Here is a 13325-nt window from a genome sequence, read left to right as displayed (position 1 = left end):
TGAACTACAGCGCTTTTTTCCCCTCTTAGTCTCCCTTGAAACTCTCCTTTCCGATGAACTGCTCTTCCTGTCTCCATGAACTGCTTTTTCTGGAACCTGACACCGAAGCTGCGGTCTCGGCCCTTTTCTTTCCTCCCAAGTTTGGGGCGAGGACCGCATTGCCGGGTGGGCAGACGGAGTCTCAGTGTGCAGCCGAGCTTGGCTGGTGCCCAGCAGCCTCCCTGAGCTGGGCTGTCAGGGCCATGGCCAGTTGGTCCCACCCCAAGATGGGGAGAGTGGCCCAGGGAGCCGATTTCCCGTCCATTCAGAGCGCCTGGCCGGCATCTTGCTGGAGGCAGACCTGCACAGTGTGGAGAGCAGCCTGTCGGTGCAGCCTGAGTGCTCCAAAAAGCGGCCGCGTTTGGGACAGTGAAGACCAAAAACGGACAGCCGTCCCTCTCTCTCTCACACCCCCCATCCCAGACGGTGGTGGCTGGTCAGTGGCATCAGTCCCCAGGGAGGAAGAGGGCCTGCTCATGGAGCTCTGCCTTTGCCGAGGGCAGTGTGCCCAGTAGAAATGACCCCCTTGCTAGTAAGGGGTCCAGTTCTGACTGAAGAGCTTGTGAGGAAACGGCCAGCATGGCCTTACGGCCTTTAGTCCCTCCTTGGATGAGGGCGTGTCTGCTACTGTGGGCGCCCAGGGCACAAAGACCCCATGGTTCCCAGGGCAGGGCCGGGGGACAGGTTCAGCCGCCACTTGAGCCCTGGGCTGGCCTCCCAGACAATGAGACAATAAATGCAGTCTGTTGGGTGTTTGTTCCTTACAGCAGTGTGTTCTGTGTGCCACCTTGGGGACGATTACAAAGTCGACCTGTGGCGAGAATAATCAATTTCGCCTGTCACCTTCCGAGGGCTGGTCTCCAGAGCAACTGACATCTTCGTTTCTGCCACTCCCTTCGACCCCGAGCTGCCCAAAGGCTGAGCCTGTGCCTTGTCTGTCCCTCGGACCCTCTGCAGGGCCTGGCATCGTGCGAGTGTGATACTGGAGTGGTAACTGGTGTTACTGGGGCACAAATGGCGGTTTGACGTACCGCAGATGCAAGTGTGGGCCCCTGGGACGCCACGGCACAGAATGAGCCTGCACCTCGACCCCTTGGGCGGTCTCAGCGGTGGGCACTCTCCCCACCTCCCACTGCTTGCCGTGCAGGCGCTTCCGGGTGCGAGTCAGACCAAATCCAAATGTTCAAGGGACCCCCCCCCCACCTCACACATTTCTTTTCACCCAGGCCACCCCTTGGCTCTGCTCGAGGGGCCAGGGAGGAAGGGGATGGCTGGTTCTGACAGGCCCTGCCTCCTGTGCACAGCTTTTACCGTCTGCACAGGAGGCCTGCGAGGATAAGAAGGCTCCCCGCGGGCCAGCGACTTGGTTGCTGGAATTGACTGAAACGACAGCAGTGGGATCGAGCCCCAGTCGATTGGCTGCTCTGCCGACACCCTGCACCCATCTGTTCACCCGACGTGTTTGCGAGTCTCCCACAGGCCGAACACCACACTAGAGGCCGGGCTTCCAAGGAGAGGGCGGTGCGTGGGCCAGCCTGGGCCACAGCACCCCTCCCAGAACACCCGCTGGGCCTCTGGACCCTCGCCCTTAGATTCCTTTGTGCTCCTGGGAAAGAACTGTCACTTTCAACAAAACAAAGATGAAAACCTAGAGGTCCAAGTGCGGCCTTGGGTGGAATATCTTCATGTCGGGAAAGGGTGGCCTGTTGGAGTTGGTAGAGGTGTCCCAGTGCCTGGCTACGGCCACCAATACTGAGGCGGGTGGGGGCTCACAAAGGTTCTTTAGGATTTTATTTTTAGAGGGAGGGAGAAAGGAAAATAGCAATGTGTAGGTGACTCTTGTGCACCCCCTACTGGGGACCTGGCTCACAACCCAGACTTGTGCCCTGACTGGGAATCTAGCAGGCGACCTTTTATTTCACAGGCCGGCTCTCAACCCACTGAGCTACACCAGCCAGGGCGGGGGGCTTCCCTTTGAACTAAAGCCCTGACCTGGAGGCGGACCCATCAGGTCTACTCCATGGGCTCCCTGGGCTGACACAGGGACAGCCCGGTGCTGTTGATCAGCACAAGGCCTGGTGGCAAGTAGGTGCCACGCGAGTGTCAGGGACACCCACACTGCTGTTGTCATTAAGGTCTTGCTTCTAAGGCAGAGCTGCTCACTTCCAGCTTGGGGTCTTTTTAAGGGTTCTCCCTCCCAGCCTACCCTGACAAGGAACACTGGGGTTGAATTCTGTCCCTCCAAAGAGGCTGGACCTCAGAGTAAGACCTTATTTAGAAAAAGTCTTCACAGAGGTAACAAGTTCAAATCAGGTCATTAGGGTGGACCCTAATATGACTTCTTATAAAAAGGGGGAATTAAGGCGCCCAAGGAGGTAATGAGATGATGGAAACATGAAAGGAAGCTCTGGCTGGCGTGGCTCAGTGGACTGACTGTGGCCTGGAGGCTAAAGGGTTGCCAGTTTGATTCCCAGTTAGGGCACATGCCTGGGTTTTGGGCCAAGTCCCCAGTTGGGAGCGCATGAGAGGCAACTACACATGGATGTTTCTCTCCCTCTCTTTTTCCCTCCCTTCCCCTCTTTCTAAAAATAAGTAAATAAAAAGACATAAGGAGATACCATCTAAAGATGGAGACAGACTGGAGTTGTGCTGCCACAGACGAGGGATGTTTGGGGCCACCAGAAGCTGAGAGGGCAGGAAGGACCCTGTTCTGGAGCCGTCAGAGGGGGCGTGGCTCTGCCTGGATTTCAGACGCGCCACCTCCAGGGCAATGAGATCATTGGTGTGAGCAGCGTGCAGCGCTTTGTTCTGGCCGCCGAGGGAGCTAGCACCCCACCTGTTCAAAATGCGGGCCCTCTCCCCACCTTCCCAGTGCCCCCTTGTCCTGCTCTCACTTTCTCTGTAAGGACTGACAACTCCTCTGTGGCCCCCGACCAGGTGCCCTCACCACGCGTGGAGAGGCGCCCGCACCCCACTCACTCTTTAATGTGCTGCGAGATTTCACTACAGCTAAGCTCCCAAGTGTGAATGTTCGTCGGGATGGTGAGCGTAACGGGGGGGGGGGGGGGGGCGGTGGGATGGGCTGATGCGGAGTGGCGTCCAACCTGTGGCCGAGAAGCAGCGGAGGCACCACCACGGCTGCTCCGCCCGCCCCAGGGATGAGCCAGGCCCTTGAGGCCAGGGTGGAAAATGGTTCCGTCCACAGAGACCCAGTGATCACAGTAACAGCGGAACTGACTCCGTGGGCACGTCGGGTCCATGTGCTATGGCTTATCGAGAGGCCACTACCCCACAGATTGGAATAACGTGACACAGCCAGTCCTTGCAGACCTCCCTGGGCCCGGGCCAGGCCAGGCCAGGGGAGGAGGGGATGGACATCGCTGAGCAGGAGCAAGCCGGTCATTGCCCAGATCAAGAACCATACAAGACCGGGACGGAGAGAAGTCGGAGCCCTGCTACCCCTGGAGCTCTGGAACCTGATCCCCGCACCCAGGCCTCCACGCCTGCCCCGTGACCAACCTTGTCTGCTCCCCACCGTCTGCCCCTCGTGTGGGTTTTCCTGGCACTGGGTGTCCGCTTGGCCTTCCTGGCAGCCGAGCCCAGACAGGCTTCAAAGACAGCAACTGCAGCCTTCACCCTCTGGCCACGGGCGCTGGCGGGGGTGGCACAGGTGGCTCCCACGTGCAGGTTCAGCCCAGTGAGCCACCTGAGGGGAGAGAGTTCGAAGAACCCAGGGTGCTGAGATCTCCTGGGGACAGCACGGAGGTCCTAGAGAATCTGGGTCAGTGGGGCCTCGTGCATGAGGATGGAACCCTGGACCTTGTGACCCCGAGCAAGTCACTTCCAACCTCACATTCCCTCTGTAACAAGGGGGTAGTCATAGTGATAACAGTTACAAAGGGCTGGTGGTCCAAGCGCTGGTCAAACCAATGTATTCATGTAACTAGTTCAATGTGACTCTTTTTCTTTTTAATTTTTAAAAATATTTTATTTACTTAGTTTAGAGAGGAGAAGGGAGGAAGAAAGAGAGGGAGGAAACATCAGTGTGTGGTTGCCTCTCACATGCCCCCTACTGGGGGCCTGGCCTGCAATGTGGACATGTGCCCTGACCGGGAATCAAACCTGCCACCCTCTGGTTCACAGGCCGACACTCTGCCCTGAGCCACACCAGCCAGGGCTCAATGTAATTCTTAACAAGCCACTGCCACAAGATGGACAGGATTACTATCGTCCCCTTTATAGATGAGGACCTGGCACAGACAGGTCATGTGGCCCTCGTCAGCCTGTCAGACAGCACTGGATTTCACCTGGGTCTGTGGGACTCCAGGGTCTTCCTTGCTTTCCCATGTAATTATGTGAAGTGTCCACGAATATTGATTAGGTCCAGCCCCACTGGGCTGAGAGGATCTCATCCCCATTCTGTGGATGATGGACTTTAGGCTCAAAAAGTTCACCCCCAAACCAGTGCACACTGGCTCCCCCAGGAATGGCAGCTGGCACAGGCCCCTGCTCCCAAAGCTTCTCAGCCAGGCAGACACGGTGTCCTGGGGGGATGGTGGGGGCTTGACTGCGGGCAGCTGGCGGGCTCCCAGCGGGGGTCCAGGTGGAGGTACTCACCTGTGAAGCGGGAGCAGCTCGCAGTCACAGCGGAAGGGATTGCCACTGAGGTCGACCAGCTCCAGCTGGCTGAGGCCGGGCAGGGCAGGCATGGCCTGCAGCTGGTTCTTCTGCAGGTGTAGGCTCTGCAGCCGGGGCCCCAGGCCCGAGAAGGCCCCGGGAGAAATCTGCAAGGAGGTGCCAGGCCCAGGAGTGAGTTCTTGTCGGACTAGAGAGGGAGGCTCATGCTCCCCTAGCAGAAGGGAAATGGGGACCCCCAAGGTGGCCGAGGAGGAAGGGCAGAGCGGTGGTGGGATCGTAGGTTCGTCTGATCCCAAAGCAATTGCCCTTTGCAAGACACCTGGGCCTGATTCATGGTTCTTCCTGCTTTGCCTGAACCCTCCCCAATAATGGCAAAGCCTCTTGGGGGCTCCAGCCCTGCCCTGAAAGTATACAACAGTAGGTGACCCTGTGGACACATGTGTCCCTCCTGCGTGTCTCCCTGGCAGGCCTCTCTGAGTGGCGCTGGATTCCACCTACTGTCACTCACACCTGGGTTCCCTGAGGGCAGGAGCAGTGTGGCTTATCTCAGGGTCTGCACTCCCAGCCCCGGGCCAGGCACTGCGGGGTTGGCAGTGTTTGTTGAGTGACTGCTCACTGCACAAGGCTGTGCCACCTCCCCCGCATCCCTCCTGTGCCCACCTGCTCCAGGCCACTGCTGTTCAGGAACAGCTGCTGCAGTGATTGGCCCACCGGCCGGAAGGCCCCATCCTGCAGGGCCCTGAGCGGGTTCCCTGAGAGCTGCAGCTCCAGGAGGCCAGGCAGCCCCTCCAAAGCCCCAGTGGGCACCTCTTGTAGCTTGTTCCTGTCAAGGTGCAGCTTCTCTAGCTCCGGAGCTGGGCCCAGTGCCCCTGGGGACACCTGGGTGATACGGTTCCCACTCAGGTAGAGCCAGTGCAAGGCCTGCATGCCCGCCAGGTCCCCAGGTGCCAGGTGGCCCACTGCATTACCCTGCAGGTGCAGGGAGAAGAGGCGAGGCAGGGTGCGCAGGGCAGCGCTGGGCACCTGCAGGAAGCGGTTTCGCTCCAGGTACAGGTAGCCAAGGTGGGGGGCCCCTTCCAGGGCAGCAGCGCTGAGGCCCGAGAGCTGGTTGTCGGAGAGGTAGAGGTAGAGCAGGCTGCCCAGCCCTGCCAGGGCGCCCTCCTCCAGCTCCGCAATGCGGCAGTGCTGCAGGTGCAGTGACACCAGGTGACTCAGGCCCGGGAAGGCTGCTTGGGGCACCACGGGGAAGTGGTTCTGCCTCAGGTCCAGGAGTTGGGTGTCGTTGGGGAAGCCTCGGGGCACGGCCTGCAGGCCTCGGCTCTCACAGCTGCTGTGCCGGGACTCAGAGGCACACACACAGGCGCGTGGGCAGGGCCGGGCGGCCCCGTCCTCCTCTCTGGGAGCACTGGGAGGGGCACGGGGCTTCACGGCCGCCAGCTCTCCCTCCTCATCCTCTGCTGGGTCTCCTGGGCAGCGCAGATCTGAGGGCCGCAGGGCGTCCAGGGCCTCTCCTTGTAGGCGGCGGGGCCCCCTGCACACGCCATCTGAGCGCACGCGTGCCCGTGCCAACCACTCAAGCAGTGGCCAGACCTGGCACCCGCACCACAGCGGGTTCCCCTGCAGCCGCAGCCGGCGCAACTGCCCTGGGCTCTGCAATGGTGGCAGAGTGTCCAGCTGGTTTCCGCGGAGGTCCAGGGTGTGCAGGCGCGGGCAGTGGGCAAAAGCCCTGGGGTCCAGGGCCTGCAGAGCCCCGTGGTCCAGCATCAGCTGCCGCAGGCTGGGCAGCACCAGCCCATCCTCCTCCCCTGCATAGGTGAATGGGTTGTGGCCCAACTCCAGATGGGCCAGGCTGCGGGCCTGGGACAGGGCCTGCCCCGGCAGGGCCTGCAGCTCATTGTGGTGCAGGCTGAGCCGGCGCAGAGCGGGCAGGCCAGCCAGAGCCTCCGGGGCCAGCACACTGAGCGCATTGTGGGACAGCTGCAGCCAGCGGGTGCGCACCAGCCCCTGGAAGGCCATGGCGGGCAGGTAGACGAGGGCATTGTAGGCCAGGTTGAGTGTGGCCAGTGCTCCCAGTGCCCCAAAAGTCCCAGGTCGCAGCTCCTCCAGCATGTTCCCCTGCAGCTCCAGCCGCCGCAACGAGCCCAGTCCGTCCAGCGCCTCCTGGGGCAGCGCACTCAGGCGGTTGGAGGCCAGGTTGAGGAAAAGCAGGCGGCCCAGGCCCCGAAAGGCGCCCTCAGCTACCAGCTCCACCTGGCAGTGCCGCAAGTCCAGGTGTGTCAAATAGGGCAGGTCCTGAAAGGCAGCTGAAACGATCTCCTTCAGCACGTTGCCCTGGAGGTCCAGCCGCTGGGTCAGCTGAGCGGGGAGAGAGGCAGGGAGACTGAGCACAGTGAGTCCCACGGCCAGTGCTGCTGGCTAATCTCCCTCACCTGGGACTCCTCCACATCACCTTTCTCTCATTCTCTTCATCCTGCTCCCTGACACCTCCTCCAGGAAGCCTTCCTCCTCCGCCACCTGGGCATCCCCGACTCTGGCACTTTTCACACTGAATTGTCACTGCCCACTTACTTCCTCTTTTACCCACTAGTTCTTGACTCCATAGGGCAGAGACTGTGTCTTCCCCCAGTTTATTCCCAGTTCTCTGCCCCAGGGTCTACAATTAATTCAATTCGTACCTACAGGTCACCAACTGGTGCCAATCACAGAGGATTTCAGATAGCTTATCTCCCTGTTGTTGGTTATCATTCCCATTTTACAGATGTGAAGACTGAGGCTCAGAGAAGAAAGCTACTTTCCAAGGTCTCCTCTCAGCCAGGTAGCAGCGGACCCTCCCATGCCAGCCCAGTCTCCTCCTGCCGTCCCACCCGCCCCCAGCCCCCTGCCTCACACTGCTGACCTCGGGAATGGCATTGGGCACCTCAGTGAGGTTCTGGTGCCGGCAGACCACATGCCGCCTGGAGTTGTCGCAGACGCAGGTCTGTGGGCAGCGCTGGGCGGCCGCATGCCAAGTTGGGCCCAGTGGAAGCAGCAGAAAAAGCAGCAGGACCAAGGAGACACTTTGGGGCCTGGCAGAGGGAGAGTCTGCTGTTCACAGGAGCAGGGGTCCCACATTGTCCATGCACTGAGCCCAGGCTCTGGTCCTTCAGCCCCAGGAGCGCCCCCCACCCCTGACATGCAGCAGACACCGTCAGCCCTGTTTTATGCTGGAGGAAACTGAGGCTTAGAGAGGCAACCTGGCCCATCCCTGCAGCTGTCTGCCCAGTGGCCCCGTGGGGCCTTGCTGAACGGTGTTCCGTCGGTGCCGGGCTGTGCTGAGGCTCCGGGGTCTGGGGGAGGCCTGGACCCCCCCAGTGTGAGCTTGGTGGCGGAGAGAGAAGCAGACAGTCCTCCAAAAGCCGCATCCACCTCGAGAAGGTGGCCCGGCAGCCCGAGGGGAGGACTGAGGCCTGGCCAGGTTGTAGGCTCCGAGAGCCTGGAGGAGCCTGAGTGACTGGTCAGAGCCACCCTCACGGCTGAGCCGGCTTGGCTCAGCCCCTTCTCTCCTGTTTCCATCCCTGTTGGCCCCCTTCATCTTAGTGCCACCAGCTGGCCAGGGCTGGGGTGCGGACACGAGGGTCTGGGTTTAGGGCCGGGCTTCAGGCAGGGCCTATCCACTTACCTGTCTGTCCAACCATCTGTCCATCCTCCCCCTCCCCTGTTGGACCTCCTCAAGCCAAAACTTCAGCCACTGCCTGTTGCGTCCTGGGGCCGACCCCTGCCTCAGGGTCTCCTGTCTTCCCTGGGGCCCCGCTCACCACCAACCACCAAAGGGAACTTTCCAAAGTACAGCTGGGCTCAGACACCATGGCTGAAAGCCCTCCAGCACCTTTCCTCTGCCTGTGGTGGGAAGACCCGGCTCAGACTCTCCAGCGTCAGCACTTGGCTCCTCTCCACCGATGACACACAGGGCACCCAGCTCTTCCTCCCGCTTTTTAGCTGTCAGGACCTCGGAGTGGACTCTTTGGATCCCTGGGCCGGGCCCCTGCCCTGAGTCTCCCCCATTTCTGCTCAGTACTTTGTCAATCATCTGTTTTTCAGTCTCCCTGGGGTCCCAGAGTCCAGCCCTGGCCCTGGAGCTGGTGATACTCCCCAGTCTGTGGGGAGGCTGAGGCTCAAGGGTGGGGCAGGGAGGGCAACTGGGAGGAGGGACAGATCCAGGGGACAAGCCTCCAGGGCTCAGAGGGCCACAGAGTTCTCAGACAAGCCCCCAAGGGACTAGCCACAGGAGCAGCCACATTCCCCCACACCACCTTCCTCAGAACCCACTTGGAGGAGACCCTTGGAGAAGCTCTGCCCAGGCAGATCCCGGAGGCCCAGAGAGGGGTGGGGGCTTGACTTCAGCCGCTCAGCTTCTCCAATCCCCCTGCCCCTGCCCCAACCCCGGGGCCCAAAGACTCACCCCTCCATGCCACCGCCTAGGGTCAGTCCAGCCTGGAGGTGCAGCGCAAGGGAAAAGCTGTGTCCGTCCTAGTCTGGATGCAGGCGGGAGCCCCCCTCCCTGCCTGTGGGCCCGGCAGCGGGGACAGGGCTGAATGGAAGGCATTGTGGGCAGCTCCGCCAGAGGCTGAGGTGAAGGAGGGGCCGGCAGGCTGGGGCTGGGGCAGCGGCAGCGGCTGGAGTTACAGGGCCTCCTGCCCTGCACCAGCTTGAGATCCCAGCCCAGGCCTGAAGCCCCAGCCTGGGCAGCAGAGTCCCAGGGTGGCCCTGCAGGGAGGGGACTGGAGGGCTGTGGGAACTCCGGCTGTGGGACCCTGAGTGGGCTGGGCCTCACGGAGCCTCCATTTCCTGCTCTGTGAGAAAAACACAGAAGTACCAACTAGCTCAGAGTGTTGCTGTGGGAATGAAGGTAGGCACCTGGAACTTAGTAGGTGCTCAAGAATGATTAACTCTGTCCTTTCCTTTTGTGATTATGCCTTTACACACATTGCTCAACACTATGCAGACAACTTTCTGTGCTTTCCCTCAGCATCAGATTATTCGGCACTATCTTCATGCTCATTCATTTTGATTGCTATATAGTATTCCATGGTATAAACATACCGATTTTACTTAATTTTTTAAAAAAGATTTTATTTTTAGAGAGGGAAAAAGGGAAACACCAGTCAATTGGTTGCCTCTCTCATGCCCTCCACTGGGGACCCAGCCTGCAACCCGGGCACGTGCCCTGACTCAGGTCGATGTGCCCATGAACTGGTGGCTTTTCCGATCACAGGCCTGCGCTCAGTCCACTGAGCCACAGCAGCCATTTTCCTTAATCGATCTCTGCTACCTCCAAGTTTTTGCTACTATAAGGTTGCAAAAAGTATACAAATGATTACCTACTTGGGCACATGCGCATCTTCAATGAAATAGGCCATCCAATCATAGCAAACATTTATGCACCTTTAATTTTCTGACAAAACTGCATCTTTCGCTGTTTCATTGGGTTGGTTTGTTTTCTGGCAGAAATAGCAGCACATGGCACGCAACCTCCCGCACGCACCGTCCCGCTCACGAACTCCCTACCAACAGAATCCCTGTACGCAGAATCCCGTCTTATGTCCAGCTTTCCTCACTCAACAGTGTGTCTGTGAGGTTCACCTGGGATTCCTATTTTCTTGACCTGTCCCTTCCTTTTTTTGACTAGCATTCCATTCTGGAAACACACCCCCGCAGTGGCGCGGGGCCGAGGCGGAGAGCAATCTGCACCAAATGCAGGCAGTAAGGGGTGTACCGCCCGCAGGGAACACAGTGGGACCAACTTAGACTGCTTTTCACCGTCATCCACTGGCAATTCTAATCACTATCAATACCGAACTGTCTCTCCCTGTGTGGGCAGACCGTGGCCACCTCTGCCTCACCGACCCACGGTCCTTATCCGTCCCACTCTTGGTGGGCATCTGGGTTGTGTCCGGGGTAGGGTGAACAGGAAGTGCTGCATACCAGGTTTGCACACTTTTTTCATCAACATATCACAACCCATTTTTGTAAGGATTTTTACATACACACATACCTACAGGTAGAATTGCTCATTTTAGAATACACGTATTTCCATCTCCAAGGGAGCCTACCAGTTCCCCAAAGCGGGCAGCAGTTCACACGTTCACTAGTGGTGGCCGAGCGTTCCAGTTGCTTTACGTCCTCACCAAAGCTTGGTATCATTTGTCTTTTGTCTTTTCTTAAGTTTTATTTATTTATTTTAGAGAGAGGGGAAAGGAGGGAGAGAGGGAGAGAAACATCAATGTGTGAGAGAGATACATCAGTTGGTTGCCTCTCACACACCCCCTGCTGGGGACCTGGCCTGCAACCCAGGCATGTGCCCTGACTGGGAATTGAACTGGTGACTTTTAACTTTGCAGGCCAGTGCTCAATCCTCTGAGCCACATCAGCCATGGCTGTCTTTTGTATTTTAGCCATTCCAGTGAGGATATAGTGGTATTACATTGTGATTTTAGTATGTGCTTCTCTAAAGACTAATGAAATTAAGCAGCTTTTCATGTTTTTTGTGAAGGGCTCATTCTAGGCTTTTGCTCATTTTTCTACTGAGTGCTCTTGAATTACTTTTTAGAAGCCAAATATTCTGGGTTATTTTAATATATACACTGTAATTGCTTTCTTTCTATGACTTGTCTTAATTTTATTCCTTTATGATGCCTCTTGATGAAGAGAAACCTGCTCTTATTGCTACATAGTGTCCATTGCTTGAATACCCTACAAGAATGGCAAACCAGGTTAAATGTAGATTAATTTATTCATTTTTTTCTTACTCCTGCAGTCTTTTAAGACATTCACTTACACAATCTTCTACAGTTTTATAGGGGATAACTATGTTTCCCAATGTTTTCAAGATTCATTCATGTGGATGCAGGTAACTTGTGGTTTAACTGCCGCCCATCATTGCATGCATGTGCCAACATTTAATCATTCTCCTACCAACGGCCATTTAGGTCCTTTCTTAATTTTCCGGTATTCCTTATCAAACTGCCCTTGTATGTGCCTCCTTGGCATGTGTGGGAGTTGCTCTGAGGAAGACCTTAGAAATGAAGTTCAGGGTCACGGGCTCTATGAATGCCCAGTTGTGCTAGTGTCTGCCAGACTGCTTCCTCTGTGGAATACCTGTGCACACGCTTCGCCCAGCTTTGGGTTCGATGTATATGTTCGACCCCCGTCCTGGTTTTACTGCTGTGTGTCATGAGATCTTTCTACTCCATCAGCTTCTCTTCCATTGTGTGGTATCTTCCCATCATTGCTTTACATTTTTTACATGGGCAAACTTCATTGTGGTTACAACTTCTTGTGTCAAAAAACGCTCTCCTGTGTTTTATTTCCTTTTGAAGACTATGGCTCTTAATAGGAATGGACCTGGATCACCCTGAACACTTGGTGTGCCTACGCAGCCCTGGCCCTGCCGGTCCCACTCAGAACGCTGGGTCTGGCCCCTCCTGGGTTGGTCGCATACATGCACGTGGCTAAGACGCTAACCTGCTAATGGTGTGGCGCTGAGATTCTCTCCACCCAGCCCTGCCGAGGATCCACCTGTGGTGTGCGTGGTGTGCGTGTAACCCCAGCTGGCGTGTTGTCAATCCGTGGTGAACTATTCCACTGGGCTGATCTGCATTTGATCCATTTCCCAGTACTGGTCTGTGAGTCGTTTTCTAGGCTCTTGGCAGCAGATGTGCTGCTGGGAGCGTCCATGACTAGGCTTCCTGGGCTCCTCTGGTCAAAGTTTCAGAATAGAATTGGTGCTTTAGCCCCGAGCCGGTGGCTGTGTTCCCTTTGGTGGGAGCAGCGTGGTGCTGAGCAGGCTCTTTGCACGCAGGGGTCCCAGGCCAGCGCATGTGTGATCTTGCAGATCCCAAATCTTAGTGCTTATGGACCTGCAGCCTGTGCAAGCTTAGGGTTGGCTGTAGTTTTCAGGAGAATCTGGGTCTGGGAGAAAACCCCAAAGGCTGCAGCTTTCTCAGAAAGCAGAAAGTTAGAGGCTTCCCGGCCCTTCTCTGCACCTGGAGCTGGTCGGGGGTCCTGACGGCTGAGCTGGTCTGGAGGATGAGAGGGGCCAGGGCAGTCCGAACCTCCTCACCTAGGACCAAGAGAAAAGGACAGCCGGGCCGGAGCACCTCGGACAGGCCACCGCTTAGCCTCCAGCCTGTTTCTCCTCCGTCAAACATCACCCATGAGAAGCCCAAGTAGAACCTGGAGACTCAGTTCTGGCATCCCTGTCTTGTTTAGAACACATGACAGTGTCTATCATGTAGAGTTTTAGGAGTTAGTTACTCAGTCACCACACACAGGTAAAACTAAAGTGTGCTGTTTAACATTGCCTAGAGTAGGAAAAAATTATCCCCAAAACATGCTTAACCAGGCCAATTCACCTACCGCCCTCTAAGATCACGAGGACAAACATGACGGACGGACCTTCCCCGCTGAGCCTCTGCTCAGACACTCCATACCCCCGACCCAGATCAGCAGCACGTTTCTTGCCAACACTCATGAAACGTCCAAGACTTTGGTCAGCATCTTCTGCTACAGAAACCCGGGACATAGACTTCTTAGGTGTATCCAGAAAACGTGCTGGTGTGTGAGGGGCAATGTCACAAAAAGCAAGACTCTGCTCATCCTCAAAAATGTCC

At 57.2% G+C, this 13325-nt stretch overlaps 1 protein-coding gene across 1 annotated transcript; it reads right to left on the bottom strand.

Moving 5' to 3' along the window:
* Positions 1-3394: 3394 nt before the first annotated feature.
* On the bottom strand, positions 3395-9171 carry CHADL (chondroadherin like). Its single transcript, XM_037160536.2, has 5 exons — positions 9116-9171; positions 7574-7742; positions 5338-7032; positions 4657-4823; positions 3395-3745 (listed from the first exon to the last, which is right to left on the bottom strand). The coding sequence occupies exons 1-5, from the start codon at positions 9121-9123 to the stop codon at positions 3451-3453; spliced, it is 2334 nt and encodes a 777-aa protein (XP_037016431.2). The 5' UTR covers positions 9124-9171; the 3' UTR covers positions 3395-3450.
* Between the last annotated feature and the right edge of the window lie 4154 nt (positions 9172-13325).

The sequence above is a fragment of the Artibeus jamaicensis genome, unplaced genomic scaffold (assembly GCF_021234435.1).
Source record: "Artibeus jamaicensis isolate MK-2021 breed Jamaican fruit bat unplaced genomic scaffold, CSHL_Jam_final contig_233, whole genome shotgun sequence".
In the NCBI taxonomy this organism is placed as follows: Eukaryota; Metazoa; Chordata; class Mammalia; order Chiroptera; family Phyllostomidae; genus Artibeus; species Artibeus jamaicensis.
The sequence above is the reverse complement of the archived record's forward strand: the minus strand, read 5'-3'. Positions and strand labels throughout refer to the sequence as shown.